Source organism: Mustela putorius, unplaced genomic scaffold (genome assembly GCF_011764305.1).
Source record: "Mustela putorius furo isolate JIRA1106 unplaced genomic scaffold, ASM1176430v1.1 tig00000460_pilon_pilon_pilon, whole genome shotgun sequence".
NCBI lineage: Eukaryota > Metazoa > Chordata > Mammalia > Carnivora > Mustelidae > Mustela > Mustela putorius.
In genome coordinates, this window is record NW_025421389.1 from 14,314,684 (window position 1) to 14,327,571 (window position 12,888).

The window sequence follows — 12,888 nt, forward strand, 5'->3', positions numbered from 1 at the left end:
TAAGTTAAGAAGGTATAAAATCGGGCCGGGTTCTTTAATGTTAATTTTCATATAAGGATCGCAGACATTTGAAAAACTGCTTTTCCGTTATTTCGCACTGGAATTTATCCTTTTATTCTTGTATTACCATAGACCCCAGATTCTATTTTGTTGGAGGTGGAGAAGGAGTGGCCAAACTAGAAAATATTAGGCAGATTTCAGCGTCAAGCCTGCACCTCCCTCTCTTGGAACTACATTTCCCACAGGGTGGACTACATTTCCCATGAGACCCTGGGAGCGCGCGCTGAAGACGCTAAGAGACAGCTTCCGGTCTCGCTAAAAGCTGCGTGGTCGACAACCGGAAGGTAAGTAAGGGGATTTGGGGATGAATTATTTTTTTGGGTTATACAAAGAGGAACGGATAAACGGACAAAAAGCTGGACCTTTTTTTCCCTTTCCCATACCTTGATCTTCAAAGCACTGATAGGAGGAAGTGGGATCTTGCTTAGGACCCTGTTTTTGTATCTGGTGCTTTTTGAAACTGGCAGAAACTCACAACAGTAGGAACTTAGTTCGACTCTTAGAGGGCCCTTGGACTTGAAGTCTCAGCTGTCTCTTGTTTGTTCATAAAACTAAATACTAGTAGAGGTCGGGATTCCAGTAGTATGTGGGGAGGGAGGCGTGGCCAGTTTTTTCAAATTGGGAGATTGCTTTCCACGCGATTGTTTTTTCACTGTTACTGGTCATAAGTGCGTGTCTCCTGGTCTTTTGGCTATTGCTCCTCCTTCCCTCTTTGGTTTAAAAATAAGGTTTATCGTTGAAAATGCGTTCTTACTCCGTTACTAATATTTTGAGATTTAAATCTTTTTTCAAAAAAATGTATTGAAACTCCAGTGATAGCTGATGTTTACAGTCGATGCTCAGCGCACGCACCAGTTCCCTCCTTGTAATTCCGCAGCCCCTTTGCAAGCGTTAGATCGGCTTAGGGTATGCGGTGGGGGTGTGGTTTGTTGGAGGAAGCTCTGTAGGCTCAGGTCCTCTTCTTGCCACAGATCTTAACCACCTGCTTAAGTCCTTTGGACTAATTTGGTTAAATAATGGTTAAACTAGGTGATCTCTGGAAACTTTTTGTGTTGGTACTTACTAGGCTTTGAGATAATATAAAGGAGGTAGGTCTTAGGTGTAATTTGCATATAAAAATGCAATGTGGCTTTTAAGTTTTTAAAAGTATAAAAACTACTTTTAATCCCACTACATTTTGATTTTTTCTTGTGCTTTGTATGTGCACGTCTGCGACCGTATAGTTTACAGCCTTTTTTATTTAACTTGCACTTTTTTATTAGCTTCCCCTTATTTTCAATGGCTAATATTCTATCTTATCATTTCTCTATTGTTGGAGAGTTTGCGGCTTTTACTTATTTGCAGTGAGCATATTCTACATCTATCTTTGAGTCACAATTTCTTTCCCAATAAATGCCTTGCAGTGGAACTGAATGATGTAGCTTAAATATTACTCATTTCTAATTTACATAGCTTAAATATTACTCATTTCTAATTTACATAGCTGTTTTCCCTTGAACAAGCTAACTATTTTTGCTCTCACTCTAATGGCTTCAAGTGCTAAAACACAACCTCCAGATTTTAGATACTCCTCACTGGATTAGAAGCATCAAGAATATGGGGCGCCTGGGTGGCTCAGTGGGTTAAGCCGCTGCCTTCGGCTCAGGTCATGATCTCAGGGTCCTGGGATAGAGTCCCGCATCGGGCTCTCTGCTCAGCAGGGAGCCTGCTTCGCGCTCTCTCTCTCTCTGCCTGCCTCTCCATCTACTGTGATTTCTCTCTGTCAAATAAAAAAAATTAAAAAAAAAAAGCATCAAGAATAGATCCAATTTAAGGTAAACAGAATTAGTGTTTTGGTCCATACCCAAATATGCCATGTTCATTTCAGTATTTGTGTCTACATCTAGTTCAGATGTTAGTCATGACCAGTTTTGAGATTATCTTACTTTGGGAAGTATTAATAAGTAAAACTAAGATCAAGTTCACAAAATCCCAATTCTTTAATGAATAAGCTTAATGCCCAGCAACTTTAAAAACAGCAGCTCACATTGGCCAAAGATTAAAAACAGTATAGAACAGGAACAGTGCTATCTTGACAAAGGGAAGAGTAGATCTGTGGCTTTCTCTTACAATTAATGGATTTGAGTGTAATTTGGAATTGAAATGGTATTTGATACCAATGTGATAAAGACCTAGGAAAGACCAGTGATGGGTGAGGTCCTTACTCTATAATGTTCCATGGGCTTTCAAGTTAGTTGTTTCTATTTAAATAGAAGGACAGAGATAAAGAAAGGGGTTATCCCCAAACAATCCCATAAAAAGAGGTTAAAAAAATTTTTTAAGAAGGAAAAAGCGGGAAGGGAAGCTTCCTGGGCATGACACCATTTGCAAGGTCACAACGAACACCCCAACGAAGGGCAGATCTTTTCTTCTCAGTTGGCACCAAGTAATTGTTTGGAACATAGATGTGCTGAGGTTTGGACTGGGGTTCTGCTCGAGAAAGCATCTGCTCTCTGACACCCCAGCGTAACTCCTTTCTATGATCCTCACCAGGTAACCTCATTGAGTCCCAGTCTCGTTTGTACTCAAAATATCGGGCTACCCGGTCTATCTTGCCTCGGTTTCTGTTCAGCTGGTCCAGCCTTGGGAGGATAAAGGACTTGGGTCGGCTGGCAACAATCAGGTCTTGTTCGTAAGCCGGAGGGCCCATTTCTTCTCTTCGTAGATAGCAAATGAGCTGATCTTGAGAAATTCCTTGGTACTCATGTGGTAGATTAAGTTTTTGTGAAATGTCAGCTGGGGATTCCCTCTCTTCATGGCACTGTAGACTCATCAGCCTTTGTCTTAAGTCCCAGAGATCCATATCACTCTCTGTACCAGACTCTGATTCACTGATAATCGACTCATCAGTCACTAATACTTCCCCATCTGGTTTCTTTCGCAACACCTTTCTCTTCATCACTGGCTTTCGGAGTCTTTGGGAGGCCTCGGAGGCTGTTTCTGAAGTGGCATTACTTTCTATGCGTGGGTACTGCAGGTGCATAGGAAAAGCAGGTCGCTTTCCTGGGGTTACTGAAGCTTTACTGTAGGGATCATACTGGATAGGCTGGCCATCTCTCCTGATATCTCCCTCACCCTGCCCTGCACAGATATGGGTAAAAGCTGTAGCAGCTGCCAACATTCGTTCTTCTGGATCCATATTGGCCCATTTTCGTCCATCGAGTCCCATGAGTTCCTCCATTGGCTCCCCTTCACTATAGGACCTTCTGCAAGAAAAAAATACCGACCAGATTTCTGTAATTCCCAGTTCTTAAACTGTTCATTCCCTTTTTGTGTACTATTTTATTGTAATCAGATGGAGAAAGAATGGCTAAGGCAATCATAAATCTAAGAGTTATAAAATGTAGATTATCGTACAGGGTAAAATGGTAATAGTTTTGAGGAAGATTAACTCAGCTGCAGAGAATCCATCATCTGCTTTCATTTCCACTTTCTTCTTATTTGTTCCCACCTTCTAATGCCTGGTGGTTCCTGCTACCTTTAGTAGCTCCTAGGACAGGACACGTGAGTTCTGCCATTAAAAAAGCTTGTGACTTGGGGCACCTGGGTGGCCCAGCTAGTTAAGCGTCTGACTCTTGGTTTTGGCTCATGAGATCAGGGCCTTCATCTGCCCAGGGTCAGATTGAGATTCTCTATCTCTGTACCTGCTCCCACTTTCTTTCTCTCAATAAAATCTTAAAAAAACAAACAAAAAACTTGTGACTTACATGACATGGGGCATAATCCTTAACAGACATACACTTAGAGGGGCACATTATATATCCAGCATTCTTCTGTGTGCTTAATTAATTCATGTAATCCCTCACCTGTGAGGAACTGGTACTCTTATTATCTACTTTCAACAGATGTGTAACATGGAGCACAGAAAGGCTAAATAACTAGCCCAAGGTTACACAGCTAGTAAGTGGTGGAGTAGGAAGTCTAACTCAGGCAGTTTGGTTGCTTTTAACTATGAGTGACTTAATCCAAAACCATCAGAAAAGCAGTGATATGCATAGAAATACTTCTGTACTAAGCAAATTAGCCCTTTGCTGTAATTACTTTTCTTCCTAGTTTGTTTACCTTCTGATTTTATTTTTTGCTTGTCCAGCTTTCAAGTTTTGTGTGTGTGTGTGTGTGTGTGTGTGTGTTTTAGGTAGTCGTATTTTTTTGGTTTTCTGCAGTTTCTGTGCTTCTGCAGGATCTTACTTAGAAATGCTCTTCCCCGGGGCGCCTGGGTGGCTCAGTGGGTTAAGCCACTGCCTTCAGCTCAGGTCATGATCTCAGCGTCCTGGGATCGAGTCCCGCATCGGGCTCTCTGCTCAGCAGGGAGCCTGCTTGCCTCTCTCTCTCTCCCTCTCTCTGTCTGCCTCTCTGTCTACTTGTGATCTCTCTCTGTCAAATAAATAAATAAAATCTTTAAAAAAAAAAAAAAAAAAGAAATGCTCTTCCCATTACAAAACTATAAAAAAGGTTTTCTTCTTCTAGTACTTTTATAGTTCCTTTTTTTTTTTTTTGTATTTAAACTTTTAATCATCATAGATACAAGAAACTCTTCAAGGCCAAAAATTAAATGAGCTGCCAAGAATTAGATAACATGGCCTTAGCAGGGATTTGGAGACAGTCCAAAGTGACTGTTAGTTATAGATTGTCTAGCACTGTCCTAGATTTAAGGATATAGTATATTCGTCCCCATATTTTTGAAATACAGCAGAAATTTCAACATCTTAATTACATTTTCCTGACTCTACTAACTGCTAGAGTTACAAAATATAAATTCAGTTTGACTTAAAAAAAAAAAAAAGCCTAGTGATGTTTATTACCTTTTTTCTGCCATCAAAATTGCTTAGAGTGGGGAAGTCTTGACTTCAGGCTTTATTTCTAATATGAAGTACAATCATTGATAAGTTTCATCAATCAGGCTAGTCTACTGTAGCACCTTTAAAGACAGAACTGAGTATTAGATGTTAGAACATACAAGCTACTAATTTTATCTGAAATATTGGAAAGTTAGTAGAAAAAGAGTAGACATATATTCTTTATAAACAGTTTTATGATTAGAAAGATTGGACAAGTATAATGAAAAATAAGAAGGAAATGTTTTAAGGAAGAAATATCAGTAACATCAGTCCTTAAATCATCTCAGCTAATGAAGGAGAGAGAGAAATGGGATCTACAGACATTTTCCCTAAATTCTGACTAAACTTTAACGCCAGCTCACTATTTCTTAAACCCCCCCCCCCCTTCCTTTTTGCCTGTGAACTGGCCAGACAGGATGGAAAAGAAGAATGTGGATGATCAACCCACAATAATTAAGCCAATTCTTATCTCCCTGGACAGAAGCAAAATATATCCTTTAGGCATTAAATTAAATCTTAGGTACTATTTGCACATAATGGAATTATACTGACATCACCAAAGTAATTCACATTGAAACTGTTGTGTCCTTTTACTTCTCTTTTCAGGCAGAGTGGACCTGTATGATTCCTTTATTCCTGGGGTTGGTTGTCTTATCATGGCTGAAAATGACATAGATAGAACCCAGACTGAGAAACTCCTAAAAAGAGTGCAAGAACTGGAGCAGGAGGTACAAAGGCTTAAAAAAGAACAGGCTAACAACAAAGATTCAAATGTGAGAGAAAATTCTTTAGCAGCTGGAAAAGCTAAGCGTGCATTTGATTTCAGTGCTCATGGTCGAAGACATGTAGCCCTAAAGATAGCCTATCTGGGCTGGGGATACCAGGGTTTTGCCAGTCAGGAGAACACAAACAATACAATTGAAGAGAAACTGTTTGAGGCTCTAACAAAGACTCGACTAGTAGAAAGCAGACAGACGTCCAACTATCACCGGTGCGGGCGAACAGACAAAGGAGTTAGTGCCTTCGGACAGGTAAGGGCCACTGTGTTCTTTCTGAAAGCCAGCAACACCAACATATTCTAGGTGTTACATATTAAGAATTCAGATTGTGTCTCCAAAACAAACATCTTTCTTTAATTCCACAGGTGATTTCTCTCGACCTTCGTTCTCACTTTCTGAAGGGCAGGGCTTCAGAGGATTGTAATGTAAAAGATGACGTCTACGATGCTGCTAAAGAGATTCGCTATACCCACATTCTCAATCGGGTACTCCCTCCAGACATCCGTGTGCTGGCCTGGGCCCCTGTGGAACCTAGCTTCAGTGCTAGGTTCAGCTGTCTGGAGCGGACTTACCGCTATTTTTTCCCTCGTGCTGATTTAGACATTTTAACCATGAACCATGCAGCTCAGAAGTACGTTGGCACACATGATTTTAGGAACTTATGTAAAATGGATGTAGCCAATGGAGTTATAAATTTTCAGAGGACTATTTTGTCTGCTCAAGTACAGCTAGTGGGCCAGACCCTGGATGAGGAGACATGGCAAGAACCTTTCCAGTTATGTCAGTTTGAAGTGATTGGCCAGGCATTCCTTTATCATCAAGTCCGCTGTATGATGGCTATCCTTTTTCTGATTGGCCAAGGAATGGAGAAGCCAGAGATTATTGATGAGCTCCTGAATGTAGAGAAAAACCCCCAGAAACCGCAGTACAGGTAAGTTAAAAACAAAACAAAAAACCCAAAACTGTTGCCTTTAGAATTTTTAAAAATATATTAAACATTTTATATAACTAAAGGTTAACATATCTTCCTCTCCCAACAACTGTCTGATTAACTAGGTCACTTATTTTGTCTTCATGAAGAATTTTTTTTTTTTAAGATTTTATTTATTTGACAGAGAGAGATCACAAGTAGACAGAGAGGCAGGCAGAGAGAGAGAGAGAGGGAAGCAGGCTCCCTGCTGAGCAGAGAGCCCGATGCGGGACTCGATCCCAGGACGCTGAGATCATGACCTGAGCGGAAGGCAGTGGCTTAACCCATTGAGCCACCCAGGTGCCCCTTCATGAAGAATTTAATCTATCTTGTAGAATGTTATAAACATGCAGGAGGGCTATCTTTATCTTCTCTCGTTCTGTACCCTTAGTAGGAAATGGGTGTTGGTACCAGGCCCCTTAAATAAAGTAACATTCATTTTTAATTTTTTTTCCCCTGAATTTATGCTGAGAGGTATTATTTTTAGATTCTGGTGAAGTCTGAAGGTAAGGATTCCAACTATTCATATTAAATCTTCCTTGCTCTACATTATTGTACTTTTGAATTTTTCCTAATTTTCAGTGTTGAAAATGGTAGGAAAGATGGAAAGAATAGTCAGACTTTTCTTTTAAGAGCAGGCTGAAGTCATATCAACCAACAGTTCATTCCTAAGCAGTGAAATCTACTTTTTCCTTCATATCATAGAAAATTAACAAGTTTGGAAAAATATAAAAAATAATTTCATAGCATTAGGGTTGAGACGAGTCAGCTCACTTGTAGGTGACCTGTTACCACTGAAATTTACCCTAATATAGATCAAGCCTAACTAGTTGATCTATGGTTTGCTATTTTTTTCTCTTAATTATAAAGTTGTTCAAGGTGAGGGATCGTTTTTATTTATCTTTTACTTGATACTGATGAAGTTTCCCCCTCTCCTTTTAACCCAATTACCTACTCCCCCAACCTTGTTCTTAAAATACAAGGCTGTTAGATGGCTGCTGTGTATTTTTACACCCTTGTTTCTTACCTCTTTTCTTCTCTAGTATGGCCGTAGAATTTCCTCTAGTCTTGTATGATTGTAAGTTTGAAAATATCAAGTGGATTTATGACCGGGAGGTTCAGGAGTTCAATGTTACCCATCTACAACAACTATGGGCTAATCATGCTGTTAAAACGCACATGTTGTATAGCATGCTACAAGGACTGGACTCCATTGCAGTACCCTGTGGGACAGGTATGACAGGAAAATCCTAGGATACAATTACTTACTAAAACTAAAGTTATATGGGCTATGGGGGGAGGAAGGTTATATAACATTTGGAGGTGATTCTATTGTGGTATGCATCCATGTAATATCTGATTGTATATATTATAGGACCAAAGATGGATGGAGTGATAGAATGGAGAAATGTTAAGCCCTCTGTCATAAAGCAGACCAGTGCCTTTGTAGAAGGAGTGAAAATGCGCACATATAAACCCCTAATGGATCGTCCTAAATGCCAAGGATTAGAATCCCGGATCCAGCATTTTGTACGTAGGGGACGCATCGAGCACCCACCTTTATTCCACGAGGAAGAAACAAAAGCCAAAAGGGACTGTGATGATACAATGGAAGAAGAAAATACTCTTTTGGAGAAACCAACAAAGAGAGTCTGTGTTGATACAGAAATTAAAAGCATCAGTTAACTCTAACAGGATCTAGGAGGCAAGAACTAGCTAGTGGTAGGTGAACAGAAAAGAAATACAACAAAGCATGTGCTGAAGTCCTAAAATTCAGATGATTAGTTCTTTGAAAAAACGAAACAGAAAAAAAAACATCCCCCTGCAAACCCAAAGACTATTAAGCCCCATAAAAGATGTTTTAGCCTGAATAAGAGTTCAAACATTCTCATTCCTCCCCAAAAGGATTAAGAGACAGAAGATGCAAAGAGCAATTGTGAAATGGAGAGTTTACATACACATGGGAACCTGTGCCTTGTGTTCAAGTTTATTAAAGCCTGATTCTGTAAGTGTCTAATTTGTTATGCTGTCTTTTTAAAAAAACAATGAGATATTCACTACTTATCTGAATTCTCAAAAAGAGCTTTGCCTGAGTGTCTTTTTTTTTTTTTTTAAGATTTTATTTATTTATTTGACAGACAGAGATCACAAGTAGGCAGAGAGGCAGGCAGAGAGAGAGAGAGAGAGAGAGAGGGAAGCAGGCTCCCTGCTGAGCAGACAGCCTGATGCAGGGCTCAATCCCATGACCCTGAGATGATGACCTGAGCCAAAGGCAGAGGCTTTAACCTGCTGAACCACCCAGGCGCCCCTGAGTGTCTTATTTTTTAAGAGAGAAATTAAAAGTAAGAAATTTAGTTAAATATTTGGTACATTTGTTTACAAAAGTCACACTATGACATGAAAGTGACCTAAGTGAATAAAGCTTACAAGGCTTATCAGTCTAGTGCTGTGAGCCACAAACAGTCCTGGTTAGAGTCTTTTTTTTTTTTAATAGATTTTTATTTATTTGAGAGAGCACAAACAGCAGGAACGGGGAGAGGGAGCTTTATGTGGGACTCAATCCTTGGACCCTGGATCAGGACCTGGGCAGAAACCAGATGCTTAACTGACTGAGCCACCCAGGTGCCCCCATCTTTTTCTTCTTTAAAACCTTGTACATATGTAAAAAAATATTCTTAGCTTAGTTCATGGGCCATATAAAAATAGGCCATAGAGTTTACCACCCCCTGGCACACTGGTTTAAGGAAAACTCTTAAAAAGAGATTTCCAAGCTAAATCTTGCAGAACAAGGGAGAGCCAGTTAAAGTTGGGATAAAGAAGTAAAACTTTAAGTGTGTCCAAGGCAGAAGATGCAGTTTGTATAAAGCATGAGAGAGAGCAACATTTTACCTACAAGTAACTGTAAATACAGGAGTATGGCTTGACACTGACAAGAGCATAGTTTAGGAAAGGAGCAAGGGTCATGTTTGTAGAGTCCTGTAGGCTTCCTGAAAAAAGCTTAGATTTTTATCTTGAGAGGCCACTGGAAAAAAATACAAGCAGGGATGCAGAAATACTGCTCTGGTTATGGTGTGGATTAGAAGAGGGCAAGACAGTGGTACCAGGTAGGAGAGCCAGTTAGAATAATCAAGGAATTAGATGATGATGGCCTAGACCAGATTTATAGTAAGGGGATGGAAAGAAGTAGATGAATTTTGAAATTAAGAAAGGAGAAACTGGGTTTTATGGTTGAGTAAATGTGAGGTTCAAAAGTAGGGTGGCTTTCAGGATAACACTAGGTTTCAGACTTAAGCACATCTAAGACACAAGGGACAGGAAAATAAGGGGCTTTGTTCTCAAAGCTGGTTAAGTAACCCTCAGAATATTAACACCAGTATTTACTCGAGTTCAAAGTTCTTTTAAAATGATACATTAGAACTTCTAGCCATTAAAATAATAAACATCAAATCAAATGAACTCATATACCTTTTGCCTCAATCTTCATCACTGTAAAGTGTAACACTTCTGTACATTTATGAATTATATTGTGTATATATATATATATTGTATATTCGAGATTCAAAGTCTTACCAATCAACAAACTGTTCCTACTTAGGTTCAAAACTCTAGGGATACAAATATGGTTTATACCCTCAAGCTGCTAGTTAAGACAACATATGGGACAATTACAAAGAATATTAACATGAACATAGTTAACTGATGCTGTGGAAGTGCCACAGAAGCTTAGTAGTGGGTAGGCCAAAGACACAAGACTTCACTGAAAAACTTTCAGGTTTAGAATGTAAAATAGTAGAAAAGTCAAGTGACCTTGTCATACTGAAGACGACACATCATAGCTTTTACATTCTAGGAGAGTAGAAACTGGAAAAGATCCTTATTTTAGAGATGGGAAAATAGTGGTACAAAATAACTAAGCTTTATTCTTACTAGCCAGTTTTTCCAGGTCATCTAGATTTTGAATCAGGTCATTGGTTTTTGGAACCTGATTTACCAACATTTCATAATGCCCTGAATGTTCTTAAAGTATTGCTTTCTCCTTTAATTCTGATGTAAGGACAAACGAAAACATTTCGTTTTTCAATTTCCTACCTTATTTCAGTGTACCTCCACTGCCATTAGTTTTCAAGTTAAAGAAAAACCTGGAAAGAAAACGGTTTATGAAATCACTATTTAAAAAAACAGCAACTCAGGGCGCCTGGGTGGCTCAATGGATTAAAGCCTCTACCTTCGGCTCAAGTCATGATACCTGGGTCCTGGGATCAAGCCCCTCATGGAGCTCTCTGCTCTGCGGGGAGCCTGCTTCCTCCTCTCTCTCTGCCTGCCTCTCTGCCTACTTGTGATCTCTGTCAAATAAATAAATAAAATCTTAAAAAGGAAAAAAAACCCAAAAACCATCAACTCTAGGGGTACCTGGGTGGCTCAGTCATTTGGGCAACTGGTCATGATCTGGGGTCCTGGAATCAAGCCCTGAGTTGGGCTCCCAGCTTGGCAGGAAGCCTGCCACTCCCCTTGCTTGTGCTCTCTTTCTCTGTCAAATGAATAAATATAATCTAAAAACAAAACAAAACAAAAAACACAAAAAATCAACTCTACAGAAATGATACATGGGACAAAAAACACTAAAAGCCATGCTTGGGAGATTGTATAGAGGCAAGGGAGTTAGAGGATCAAGGTCTTAATAATATATTAAGTAAAATCTAGTATAATAAGAATTTAGTGATATTTTTTGGTAGTTACCATAAACTTTGGACAATCATCATAGATGAAGCAATGATGAATCCCAAAATGTAACTTTGCAAAAGTACCTAAGTTATCTGAAGTAATATTTGGGAATTTCAGCTTCTGACTCAAGATAGGGACTAATAACTGATAGAAATAGTCCTTAAATCTTCCTTTCTTCACTGGAAAAATGGAATTATTCCAATAGGTGGTGAGGTTTAAATGAGATTGTACACATTATATATGAATATATAACATGCAATATGTTTTATATGTAAGATATATAACATGTTTTATATGTAAGATACATATATAAATAAAATGGTACTCTGTGAGAGGTATTACACAATTTATTTCAATGTTCATGCAATACAAAACTACCTACAGAATAGCTAAATAAAGCAGGGACCGAAATGACTCTGCCCGGGCTATGAAGATCTCCAACACGGAAGCCCTGAGAGCGTTTTTTATTTTATTTTGTTTTGTCTTCTTTTTTAATGGCATATGTACTATATATTCAGTGATTAACCTGTTTTCTTTGCATTTAAATTATACACTCTCCTTTTCTTGAATGTATGAAGATGGATATTTGTAAATCAGTATAAACTGTAGTAAAGCCCACAGGTAACTGTAAATTCTACTTTTTAATACAAAGACCTGGTAAGCCTTTCCCTTTACTTAGGGAGAAACTTTCACATAGAAGATAGAGCAGCTTATATTTTGCAGATTAGCTAGTTGTTATTTTTTTTTAAGTACGTTCGTACTTCTTGAATTTATTTCTAAAAACAATGGGGCTGTATAACTTTATAATCCGAAAAAAGGTGTATTTTCATCTGGGGTAGGACTATAGGGTTCTTCGATTCTCCACACTATCCTAACTCATTAGGGAGAGAGGTGCACGCACCGTGACACCCAGAAGTTCACAAAGGACGTAACCAGGGGTTGGAAAGACTCTGGTTCCCGCAAGACAACAAAGACGATCGTGTACCCACCTGGCCCCGGGCGTGGTTGTCGCCTCGGATGCTCGCGGCCTCCGGGGAACCTGGCTCCCTCGGCGGCACCGCCCCCCGCCGCCCTCTGGGCCACCGACAGGCAACCGCTGCAGCCACCAGGCAGGCAGTGGGCGCCCACGGTGACCTCGAGGGGCTCAGACGTGCCAAGGGCACGACAGAGCTTACACCTGCCTTGGGGAGCAGTAAACCTGGGTTCAGCAGGAATCTCAGGCGTTTCCCAGCCCCGCCGGGGGTAAACTGAATGGTCAGCGCTTTTCAAAACCCGACCTCTCCACAGCAGCGGGCAACCAGCCCTCCCGGGCCCGTGCGCCCCCTATTCCAGCGCCTGTCGGCTTACCTGCTCCGTCAAGGTCCGTTCGCCGCACCGAGTCCGGGCTAGCCAAGCTCCGCAGGCTTCCGTTAGTGTCCCGTAGCTCGCGCAGGCGCACAGCCTGCTCACGCGCCGAGACCTCAGTTAACCGCCCCGCAGC

At 40.2% G+C, this 12,888-nt stretch overlaps 2 protein-coding genes across 7 annotated transcripts; one reads left to right on the forward strand and one right to left on the reverse strand.

Annotated features, from left to right (window-relative positions):
* Positions 1-157: 157 nt before the first annotated feature.
* On the forward strand, positions 158-8,703 carry PUS3 (pseudouridine synthase 3). Of its 2 annotated transcripts, XM_013055008.2 has the most exons (5): positions 158-344; positions 5,544-5,968; positions 6,082-6,647; positions 7,730-7,920; positions 8,062-8,703. In XM_013055008.2, exons 2-5 carry the CDS (start codon positions 5,594-5,596, stop codon positions 8,370-8,372), a joined length of 1,443 nt encoding a protein of 480 aa, XP_012910462.1. In that variant the 5' UTR covers positions 158-344; positions 5,544-5,593; the 3' UTR covers positions 8,373-8,703. The 2 variants fall into 2 exon arrangements, with proteins under 2 accessions (XP_012910462.1, XP_004750251.1); XM_004750194.3 differs by lacking the exon at positions 5,544-5,968 and having other exon boundaries at positions 289-344.
* Positions 2,016-12,878, reverse strand: HYLS1 (HYLS1 centriolar and ciliogenesis associated). 5 transcript variants are annotated; one of them, XM_013055009.2, is made up of 4 exons: positions 12,756-12,878; positions 10,776-10,825; positions 4,902-5,017; positions 2,016-3,305 (listed from the first exon to the last, which is right to left on the reverse strand). In XM_013055009.2, exons 3-4 carry the CDS (start codon positions 4,913-4,915, stop codon positions 2,378-2,380), a joined length of 942 nt encoding a protein of 313 aa, XP_012910463.1. In that variant the 5' UTR covers positions 4,916-5,017; positions 10,776-10,825; positions 12,756-12,878; the 3' UTR covers positions 2,016-2,377. The 5 variants fall into 5 exon arrangements, with proteins under 5 accessions (XP_012910463.1, XP_004750254.1, XP_004750253.1 ...); XM_004750197.3 differs by lacking the exon at positions 4,902-5,017; XM_004750196.3 differs by lacking the exon at positions 10,776-10,825 and having other exon boundaries at positions 12,756-12,858.
* Positions 12,879-12,888: the final 10 nt, after the last annotated feature.

Coding starts and splice junctions, on each gene's coding strand:
- PUS3 (XM_013055008.2), top strand. CDS start 5,594: ATGGCTGAAAATGACATAGATAGAACCCAGACTGAGAAACTCCTAAAA. Junction 6,648..7,729: donor CCCCAGAAACCGCAGTACAG/GTAAGTTAAAAA, acceptor TTTCTTCTCTAG/TATGGCCGTAGAATTTCCTC. Junction 7,921..8,061: donor TGCAGTACCCTGTGGGACAG/GTATGACAGGAA, acceptor TATATATTATAG/GACCAAAGATGGATGGAGTG.